Source organism: Gymnoscopelus microlampas (genome assembly GCF_963454915.1).
Source record: "Gymnoscopelus microlampas genome assembly, chromosome: 3".
In the NCBI taxonomy this organism is placed as follows: Eukaryota; Metazoa; Chordata; class Actinopteri; order Myctophiformes; family Myctophidae; genus Gymnoscopelus; species Gymnoscopelus microlampas.
Window position 1 is genome coordinate 15,965,790 of NC_139940.1, and position 11,688 is coordinate 15,977,477.

At 43.9% G+C, this 11,688-nt stretch overlaps 1 protein-coding gene across 1 annotated transcript; it reads left to right on the forward strand.

Annotated features, from left to right (window-relative positions):
* The first annotated feature begins 306 nt into the window (after positions 1 to 306).
* On the forward strand, positions 307 to 11,610 carry glipr2l (GLI pathogenesis-related 2, like). Its single transcript, XM_084051953.1, has 5 exons — positions 307 to 628; positions 3,972 to 4,080; positions 5,546 to 5,649; positions 7,929 to 8,006; positions 9,367 to 11,610. The coding sequence occupies exons 1-5, from the start codon at positions 616 to 618 to the stop codon at positions 9,534 to 9,536; spliced, it is 474 nt and encodes a 157-aa protein (XP_083908079.1). The 5' UTR covers positions 307 to 615; the 3' UTR covers positions 9,537 to 11,610.
* The last annotated feature ends 78 nt before the right edge of the window (positions 11,611 to 11,688 follow it).

An 11,688-nucleotide genomic window follows, 5' to 3' on the forward strand; every position in this document is an offset into this window, starting at 1 on the left:
CATCATCCCAACTAAAGTGACTAAGCAGTACAACTGTGCCCTAGCCACCAAATCACACAGTATGAGGGAATCTCGGGCCCATATAAGGACATGTCTCACAGAGATGATGTCATCAGAACCACATGCTGAAGGGGGCCGGGGCTCCCCTTTCAGTTACAAGAATGTGTAGACTAGACTAGAGTGAGAGAGAAAAAGGGTGTGTGCTCTCATTTGCTCCACAAAGATAGACAGTTACTGTTTGTTTGGGGGGGGGGGGGGGAGAAGGGGGAGGAGGAACAATACAGAGAACAGGAAGATACAGGAAGAGTTAAGAGAGTAGTGAAAAGTGGAAAAGAGGTTAGCACTAGCAGAGCTAAATGGGAAGGTTGCGGCAGCGTGTTAAACGCTGAGGAGGAGATTATTACCATCAGCAGCTGTTCCACAGCGTCAGCCATTAGAGAGACGTTCAGAATAACAGGCCGTAGAGAGAGAGAGAGAGGGAGAGAAAGTGAAAGGACAAGACAGCAGGACACTGCGTGTGTGTGTGTGTGTGTGTGTGTGTGTGTGTGTGTGTGTGTGTGTGTGTGTGTGTGTGTGTGAGAGAGAGAGAGAGAGAGAGAGAGCTGAGACAGCAGCATGGGAAAGTCAGGTAAGTGGAAACTGTTCTGCCACGACTAACTCTGATTGCATTCATTTGGCCTCAGCAAGAACTTTGCCCCTAGAAACTGTGTGCGCGTGTGTGAGCTCAGCTCTTTTTGGCTGTAAGGAACGGAAGGTATACTGTACACTTAACGGTACAAAGTGTTGGTGTAATTTCCTTCCCTGTTGTTTCTTGTAACAGTGTTGTCATTCATCATGACACCACATTCCTATCATCACTCATACTCTCAGTGAAGTGAAACTCGTAATAAAAGTAAACCTAGGCTGTACTTATCAACTACTATGGGACTCAGTTAAACAGCATTTTCCCAATCATCGCAAAGACAGTGGGAGCAGAAGTATGAGATAGTTGCAGCCCTACACTCAGGTGTTCAGTTACTGTGGCTGCATGAATACGCCTCTTTTCAGGGCTGTGTGGGCATGCATAAACTAGGTTTGATTGACAACTCCCTCACAATCCTTAGTTAGTTTTGGTGCACCTCTAAAAGAAGGGCAGGCCGATTTATACTGGTATTATGCTAATTAGCCCATACTGTAGATCCAGGGGCTGATATTTTTCTACAGCAAGATTCTACCAAGCCCCGCCCTGCCTTGCGATTGGCTGAATGCAAAAACCAGAAAACAAGAACTCCGCCTCCAGAGGGGACGGTGGGGGGGTTGTCACGTTCTAATACAGCCCAAAACCCTAATTTTATAAATGGTCTGTTGGCGTGCCTTTCTGAGCATTGGACTGCCGTCTCCAACCCCCCGTGATTGAATCCTGCGGCGCTGTTGGCACTCTTTTTCCGACAACCGCAGACTATTTTTATTTTTGCCGATAAAGTATGGTTTTGGACCGTGTCGGAGGCGTGCCGTCTCAAGTGAACATGAGCCACGAGAGGCACCATGAGCGAGCTAAAGCGAGCAATCAAGTTACCATGCCGAACGTTGCGAAGTTCGCTTAAGCCGACTCAGCGCCGTCCGAGTTATGTACCGATAGGCACAGAATCGTAAATCATGTTTTGGGGGGAGCGTTTGCCCCAACTGCCACTCAAAGTGACTACTGGCCAATCACAGCGCGTCTTTTCCAGGTCTTGGCAGAATTTCGCTGCATTTCACTATCACGCGATCCAGGGACCCTCAGAGTTTCGATAACAGGCTGTACAGGTCTGTAACTACAAATGGACCCTTACGCCCAATTTGGTTACGGAAGTCCTTGAAATTAGAAAGGTTGAGAACCACTGCAGACTGTAGATTTGGGTGACATCATAAAATGTGAGCATAGCTCCTCAGCCCTCCCAGCTTCAACCTGACTAGAGGTGTAAATAGCCAGAGTAACTGAATACAGCTGTACTGGATGACTGTTCAGGGCCCAATAAAGAAACAACATTACAATGATGAATGCGTGGAACAATGCAGTCCATGCCACACTGTCAGTAAAAATCACTGCATATTTCTGGGTCCAGAGCCACAGGAAACAGAACATTTGCGGGCAGTAAAAGTGTGTGTGTGTGTGTGTGTGTGTGTGTGTGTGTGTGTGTGTGTGTGTGTGTGTGTGTGTGTGTGTGTGTGTGTGTGTGTGTGTGTGTGTGTGTGTCAATCAGTCTATTGTAAGTGCTCCAGCAAGTGGCCATGAGACATATGAATAGACCTGTGAGTGATAGGCACCAGTTTGTGGTTCTTGTGTATGCATGCCTGTGTATTGGTGCCACAGTCAGAGTGTGTGTGTTTGTGGAGGGGGTGGGGGGTGCATGCATTTTGGAGACACATCATCATCTGTCAGTCTGTCTTTCTCTCCATCTTATCTCTAACTCTGTCTCTGTCTTATGGTCTCATTCTCCCTCTTTCTGTCTCTAATGCATGGAAGGAATGAGTCCAGTAAAATGGGGAGCTGGTCATATTTTTACGCATGTAATGACTCAGAGAAATGAATCATACAGCTTGTATAAGTTGTATATGACAACAGTCAACATAGTTATTGAGGATCAGGGAAATGGATAAACTCTGGATAGATGGATAGATAGGAACCGGATAGATATTGTTTCACGTTACATTAAGAAGTGAGATTCTGTCTCAACCTCTCCCTGATTACAAAACACAGCTGGGTAGCCAGTTCAGCATGATGGCCAGTTTCTATGGCCAGGCTGTGTCCACCCAGTCTGTACATTGTCTATGTCAGTGGTTCTCAACTTTTTCTCGATCAGGGTCCACTTGAAAATGTTGAAAGCGTCCGCGGCCCACCCATCTGACCAATTAACCTTAAATGGTTGAGAATAACCGGTCTATGTTTTTTTTTCTTTTCTTTTTTCCTACCAGCCACAGCGGTCAGCTATTCTGCCACTGGGTTTTGTTCCCATATTTCATATACCTGTAATATTATTGTCTCCGCCAGGCCGAAAGGCATGGCGAGAGAGTATGTTTTACCCCCTGTCCGTCCGTCTGTCCGTCCGTCCGTGTGTGCGTCCGTGTGTCTGTCTGTGAACAGCTAATCTCCGGCACCGTTAGCCCGGCCGCTGCGAAACTGTGCACACACACTCCCTGGAATGCCAAAGCCGAGCCTCTGCCCCGAACTTTTCAGATTGGCCTGTTATAGCGCTACCAGGAGGCCGATTTGTGCAAAACACATTTTTGGATATCACTCCTACAGATTTTGTCCAAACCTCACCCAAATCGGTGCACGGTAACTATATAGTCATGTGATCAACGCGGATCTGTCCGATTTTCTATATTCTATCCTGATTGGCTAAGATTGGCTTCCAAAGTTTGCAGGATTGGTTCGTTTTGAACAAAATGCCTCAAATCATCAACGCAGCGTGCGATTGCCGTGAAATTTTGCGCACACCTTCCCACTAGGCCGAGGAAGAAATGCCACCCTTTTCACATTGGCCTGTTATAGCGCCACCAGCAGGTCTAATAGCAAAACGCATTTTTGGAACAAAATGCCTCAAATCATGAATGCAGTGTCAGATTGAAAGGCCTAAGAAGAAATGGCACCCTTTTCACATTGGCCTATTATAGCGCCACCTGGAGGCCACAATAACCTATCTGACCTGGCGGAGACCTGTGCGCCGAGGAGCACTTTTTCTAGTTTTGGATGTGCCAGATTGATTGCGGTCTGTCTGTCCTGAATGTTGGTGCTGTCTCTGTGAACTATTAAGTATTGTCTTTTGCACAATTCTGCAAGAAGACTTCCAGCAGATATTTTTCTCATTTTGGGAAATCTTGGATGGTTAATGGACCATCTCTCTCTCTTTCTCTCTCTCTCTCTCTCTCTCTCTCTCTCTCTCTCTCTCTCTCTCTCTCTCTCTCTCTCTCTCTCTCTCTCTCTCTCTCTCTCTCTCTCTCTCTCTCAGCATCAAAGCAGTTCTCTGATGAGTTGTTGCAGGCTCATAATGACTACAGGAAGAAACATCAGGCTCCTCCGCTCAAAATGAGCCGTAAGCTGAGCAGAGAGGCTGCACGGTGGGCACACACACACACACACACACACACACACACACACACACACACACACACACACACACACACACACACACACACACACACACACAACCAAACAGGGAAAATTAGCAGCTCAGTTAACAATCATTTCACATAATGTTGAGTGTCCAATCGCTCAGGACAACAGTCATAGTTTAAAAGCTCAAGTCGCCAAACGCATTAACTGCTAAACACACAAGTGGGCTCATCTGTCCTGTCATAAACATTACACGGTAATGTGTCTGTTGCTGCCAATTAAGCAGTCATTATCGTTCCTCTCTGAACTTGATGAATTGATAGACTGTGTTTCACACCTCATATACTAACCATCGTTGCTAAACAAACTCACTGAGCTTATTGGCTCAGAACGCCATTCACCCAAATGAGTGAGTCCAGAGACACAGAGCTGTTGACAGTGAGCAGAGCAGCAGCTGCAGTTTTGTGAATGGGGAACACTGACTGTTTACTGTAAAGTGTTTACACTGGCTGTTCTGGAAGAGAAAATAGAGCTGTGTTTTCACTACAGTGCCAGACTTTTAAGTTAGTCCACACCTGATAAGCCATGCCAGTGTTTACTTGAGCACATACATGGTAAAATCCTCAGTGCTCAATGTTAATTCAACTCTTTGAGTGTGTACAAATAGACCTGCAAGGGTCCAATTGTACATCAAATTAACACTCAGGATTTTACGGTGTAATATTAATAATACATCAAATTTATATTGCGCTTTTCTTGGTACTCGGTCGCTTTACTACGTTATGTTGTGTTGGGAACAGAATTTCAATTGAACCTTCAAAGAAGCTATTGATTGTTTAATCAATCAATCAATCAATCAAAATATCAGGTAATTAATATCCTTGATATTTAAGTCATTAAACCATCTAACTATGTTAACATTTTTGCATACAAGTCCTTCTGCTAATAACTCCAATAATACGCAATCATGAACACTAGTCTTTTAAAATATCATCTAATTTTAAAATGAGCTTTGCCATTAGAAACACACACTTCAGCATCTTTCACAGACCCTAAAGAGCATGAGTGCACTCAAGCGTGTAAGTAAGACATCATTACAAAGACGTGGATAGCTGTTTCTGCTGCCTCTGTTGAGCAGAGGATACAAAGGCTCAGGGATTCCTCCCTATCAATTCTAATGCATGAGTTTGGGGTATTTGTAAGGTACAGTAGATCCAAATGTGTGCATGTATGAGGTCTGTAGGTACTGTACCTGCATGTACCTACTATGTGTCTGTCTGTTGTCTGTCTTAAGCCTAATTTGTAGTCGTAAGACGATGTCGCATGCTGTAAATAGTCGATCTACAAGCTTACTACGTGTGTGTGTGTGTGTGTGTGTGTGTGTGTGTGTGTGTGTGTGTGTGTGTGTGTGTGTGTGTGTGTGTGTGTGTGTGTGTGTGTGTGTGTGTGTGTGTGTGTGTGTGTGTGTAGGTATGCAGAGAGTCTGGCCAGTACACGCATCCTGAAACACAGTGTGGAGTCCAGCAGGGGCAGCTGTGGAGAGAATCTGGCCTGGGCCTCCTATGACCAACCAGGTATACACACACACACACACATAATTGAATGAGTGTGGAATGGAATATTCCACTGGTGTGAACATCATTAGCTGAATCAGCCTCACTTCACCACGTGTATTGAGTCATGTTGAGATGGCGTAATCGTAGATAAGTGAGTCTTTATCCTGGCATCTGGTCACAATTGTACAAAATGGGTCATGTTACATACTGCAGACTGGCCATATGACTGACTGACTGACAGACAGACAGACAGACAGACAGACAGACAGACAGACAGACAGACAGACAGACAGGCATGTAACAGCTTTGAGGTGTTTGTTCTCTCTAAATTGAAGGCTCTGCATTCAGTCTGTCCTCCTCATGAACCAACAACTATGACTGACTGTGGTGTAGATGAGAGCTCACAGACTGTGTCTCTGTGGTGTGCATAAGAGTTCACAGTCTATGGCAGTGTTTCCCAATCAGTGGGTCGGGGACTCTGGACCTGCTTTTTCAAAAAATACAAAATACAAAAAAATACAATTATTATAATCTTTTTTTTCTAAAGATTATAATAATCGTATTGTGTGTGGAATTATGAGTATTATTTTTTTGTGGATTTAAAAAATACTTTACTTAACTTTTAAGAACTAGTAAAAATGGCAGATCTACAAGCTCACAACGGACCGCGATACAACACGTTGTGAGCTTGTAGATCTGCTCTTTTCACTAGACATTTCTCTTTTGGGTCTCGAGCTAAAAAGTTTGGAAAGCACTGGTGGTCTATGGTGTGTATGAGAGCTCACAGTCTATGACTCACTGCACAACAATGTGTGATTTATAACGTGTCTCTTATACTGTACGGTAGATGCACAGGAAAGTCGTCTGTGTTTATTTAGCTCAAAATAAGATGGTTTGTACACCTCACTAGTCACTACACACAATGTAGAGTAGCATTGGATCATACAAATGGTACCTGTCTATATGTTTATGTACATAGTTACCCATAAACACGTGGGTGGTGTGTTGCACGTACCTGCATAAGTGATTGCGTCATTGTTTCGTAACCTGTGGATCAGGATGCCAAAAAGTTGTCACAACATGTTGTAACAAAGAATAATGTTAGCAATGTTAATGAACCTTTAATTCCATGCATGTTGACCTCATGGTTAAAGGAGTAGTTCACCCAAAACATGGCTTATTTTCTATCAATTACACACCCCATCACGCATTGAATTCATGGAGATTTTTTTTATCGCATTCCTAAACCAATAATTTGATGACCGGCGGACTCAAAGGAAACTCTTTGAGTCTCCTACCGGATACGTCTTTCTGCCAGTCATCAAATTATTGGCTTAGGAATGTGACAAAAACAAAAAAATCTCCATGGATTCAATGCTTCATGGGGTGTGTAATTGATAGAAAATAAGTTTTTTTTGGGTGAACTACTCCTTTAATACTAAATTTGGGAGCGTGTCTATGTTCCCCGGGTTCTATGTTCCCCGCTTACCTAACCCTAAACCTAAACCTAACCCTAACCTTAACCTTAGTGGGGGAACATAGAACCCGGGGAACATAGGGATGACCCCCTAAATTCAGGTCACTGCACTACGATAGGAAAGGCAGTTGAATGTGTCTGACCTGCCGAATTGTTTTAGTCTAATGTATTAGTAAGCATAGCACGTTCTAAATAACCATACTTTGCTGATTTTGTAATGAGCAAAGTAAGGTTGTTTTTCAATGTTTTACTCATTATGAAAGTGCAGATTGTAAGCTTTTAAAAGGCGTGTCATGCATTGAAATACATGCATGTGTAACACCTGGGATTTAAACGCAGGTCTCCCGCATGTAAAGCCAACATCTTAACCACTAGCCTAAAGGGGCATTCCCCCTTGGCTGGGGGAGATATTAGGTGTTTAGTCATCAGGCAGAGGCTCTGAGCCACTACTGCTACACATGCCTAGTTGAATATTGCCAAAGCTCAGCATTGTGTGATGCTGAAACAGCTCAGACCTCAGCTATAAGTATATACTTACATTATCATGCCTCTGTTACAAATAAGGCTTTGGTCTTGGTTGCCTAAAGAGTGTGTGTGTGTGTGTGTGTGTGTGTGTGTGTGTGTGTGTGTGTGTGTGTGTGTGTGTGTGTGTGTGTGTGTGTGTGTGTGTGTGTGTGTGTGTGTGTGTGTGTGTGTGTGTGTGTGTGTGTGTGTGTGTGTGCGCGTGTGTGTGTGTGTGTGCGATTCAAGTGGCAACGTGGGGCTATACTAACAGCAGTGAGTGGATACTGTATATCAACTATATTACATGTGTGTGCAGGAAAGGATGTGTCAGACCGCTGGTACGATGAGGTAAAGCAGTACAACTTCAACCGCCCTGGATTCTCCTCTGGCACTGGTGAGCTACTACATGTTCAAGAATGCACTCCGTCATGCATCTACCTGCTACTTATCCACCTCTGTTGATGTACCTATCTACCTAACTCTAGCTATCTGTTGATTGATCTTAAAGATTGATCGAATTGTTTTCCGTTCACTGTTCTTCTGTAGGGTCCGGTTGTTTAACAGTATACATTCAGGCTGTGAATCGACAGCAATCAACCGTATGTGTATGTGTGTCAGAGTGAACAGCCAGGGCTGTGCTGGGGATGAAAGTGTGCCGTATCACTTCCACATTACATACAGCGGAATAAGAGAAAATATATTATTTAATGTGAGCAGTATGAGCAATATTGGGTTACAGTACAGGTATTGTACAGGCTGCTCTTCTCTAACCCAATGTCCACGGCAGCTAAAAGGGAAATTTGCTCAGGTATCTAGTTTGTCGCTGTACGACCTTCCTAGCCTGTGTTATTAAAGAAAAACAGGCGACAATGGCCAAAACTCGATCGAAAATCGGCGAAGGTGGCCGTTTTCAAGATGTTTTAGCCATTATCTCTGGAACGGAAGGTCCAATCTGCTCAATTCAAAGCTTGTTGGATGCATGCCACATTTTCAGGTTTTCGGGCCTAAAAGTATGGTAATTGTTCGGCCGAGCCCGGCTGGCCCAGTAGAGCCCAGTTAGGGCCGGGCCTTAATTCTCAGGCCCGTTGAGAACTCTTATATGAAGGGCATTGCATTGTGATAGTCGGGGAACAGAATCTGGTGAATTCCACATGATTCTCCTCATTCCATCACACTTGGACTGGTTCCCATTCTGACTCATGAGAGAGGAATGAAAGGATTAATATGTGAGAGAGAGAGAGAGAGAGAGAGAGAGAGAGAGAGAGAGAGAGAGAGAGAGAGGAGATTGAAGAGCCTGGTGACTGTAAATATTTAGAGGAGATATATACCATGTACTAACAGAATGTCTCTCTGTCTGTCTCGCTCTTATCTTACCATTTTCTCTGTGTGTGTGTGTCTCTCTCTCGCTCTCGCTCTCTCTGTCCCCCCACTTCTTCCTGTATTACTCTTCACTTTCTGTCCTCTCCCTGCTTTGTCTCTTTCCTCAGCCCCCCCATCCCCCTTCCCCCCCATCGTCTCATCTCTCCGTCTTTTCTGTCATCGTCTTTCCACTTTCCGTCTGCCTTCTCTCTCTCCCCCTCTCTACCTCCTCACCACCTCTCTCGCTCCCTCGGACCCCACCCTCCCTGGTCTCATCAGTTACTGCAGAGATGAAAGAATGTATGTAATGATTATTTTCATTCCAGAATGTAACATTCTTAATCTCTCTCTCTCTCTCTCTCTCTCTCTCTCTCTCTCTCTCTCTCTCTCTCTAGGTCATTTCACAGCAATGGTTTGGAAGAGCACTACGAAGCTGGGTGTGGGAAAGGCCGTGGCATCAGATGGCTCTTCCTTTGTGGTGGCCAGGTACTTCCCCGCTGGCAACATCACCAACCAAGGACACTTTGAGAGCAATGTGCTCCCAGTTACTGCACCAAGCTCCTAAAGGCGGAAGGAAAGACTCTCGTTTTTCATGGCCTGTTCAAGATCAAAATGTGCAACTAGTCGTCACGCTGTTCGGTTCCAACTGGAGAGACTTGTTGTGTCATTTCGTCTCTCTGCCCTCAGTATCCTTTCTCTGTACGATCTAACTAAAAGCTTAAGCTGCCCCCGAAATAGTATTCAGAAAAATCTCCGATGAGATGATACAGTTTAAGAAAATTGCAGAGAATAATGTCAGCAGTGTGAACCAGTGGCGTACCCACTGTAGAGGCAGGGCAGGCGGTCGCCTGCCCAACTAAGATCTCGCCTCCCCTAAAAAATCCAAATAAACCGAAAATGCGTGCTTAATGTCCTCAAAGTCACGCATCCAACAAGCTTTGAACTGAATTTCTTTTTTGGGGGTAATAGAGGGAAGGGGGGGGGGGATCTCGCCTGCCCTAAATGTAAATCCTGGGGACGTCACTGGTGTGAACTAACCCATCGCAGAAGTCTGTTGGCAGATGTTGTCTCGGGAGATTTGTGTCATCGCAACTGAACTGATCTGAACTAGCTTGAAGACACCCTGCCCCACTGAGAACTGATTCAGTTACTGCAGATACTGACCACGTTAGCGGGCAGACTAGGTCTGTCACGGGCTGAGAACCAGAGTCCACCACCAGAACAGACTCATTTCCTTTCCCCTCTCCCTACAAGTACCACTACCACCATCCAGCGTGGCTTTGAAATAAGATTTTGGACTTTTGCTTTGAATCACTGTGAAACCTGTAATTTGAAGAGGGGGGGTCTTAATAGGACAAAAGAATGGTTGTTTTCAAATGCACACCTGTGGAACCAGAACAGATCCAGAACCAGATATTATTATTATACTGTATCTGTATAATCAGGGGCTACTCTACACCTGAACAATTAACAATTAGATAACTTGTTGAATAGAAAACTAGCTGCTGTCTGGGTCCTAAGGACTAGAATTCAGAGCCACTAAAATAGAATGAAAGGTATTGCTAATTTGAATTTGCTAATATTTCCATCCCTGTTTTAAATACGTTTTGTTTTTGTTTGTTTGTTTTGACTGTATACTGATAAAAGCATTCCATACACACCAACGCCTTTTCAGACACTGAGATAATCATACTTTATACTACTACTTTACTTTATATTTCTACTCCATTTATATTAATAGGCTGCATTATAGACAACTGCAATTCATTTGAAAACAGTCTTCTCTAGTAGGAGCAGAAATTCAGGTTGGGCCAAGGGAATTATTTGTAATCATTTTTTATTATAATTTTATTTAGTGTTTGACTTCCATTTTTAGTTCAATTTTAGTATCAGGCATTAATATCATTATCTGATGTAATGGCACTGGCTGTCTAAGCTCCCAGGCATTTTCATTTGGCAGTGCATTTTGTTTGAGTTACCGGTAGTTTAGCTCAGCTGCCATTGCCAGTGTTAAGTGCAGGCCTGCCTTGGTGCAGTGTCACAACTTCATCTCTCTGGTCGGCATCCGCAGCTCCTTCTCGGCCATCAGAGTCCTTCAATCCGGCACTTTAATGTCGGAATGAAGACATTCAAAACATGTCAAATAACAACTAGCATACTATACTGTGTGTCACTGTTTGTGACATTTACTGTGTTAGGCCATGATTCAATTATTTTTGCACATTTTTAATCAGGAACAGAACAGAGCAGTATTACGTCTATAGGTGCCCGGACCGCAAGGCCAAAGCCCTGTTACTCTTAAGTGCATTTTGAAGAGGAGGTAGAGGTGTTCTCATTTATATGTATTTTTTGTTTTTGTTTGTGATTTTCTTTTCTTTTGGAGGTGGGGGGGGGGGGGGCATTAATGTAATACTTTTTTTACGTCCTGATATAGTACGGAGAGAGAGTCTATACATTTCCTGTGCGCTATTAATTTGGAGGAGGCCTCCTGACAGATTTGAGAGCACACCTTCTGGTATTGTCTGTTTTGTGTGATGGTGTGGTGCATTGACTTTTAATTTGTCTACTTTTTTATGTATTTTATATCAGCTGTTCATTTCATGACATTATTGTATTGTAGTTTTCCCTTCCTGCAGATACAGTAGATGTGATTGTCAACTGACTTGGCATACATCATTTATTAAATGTTTCTCGAAATAAAGCATCAAAATCGAGCA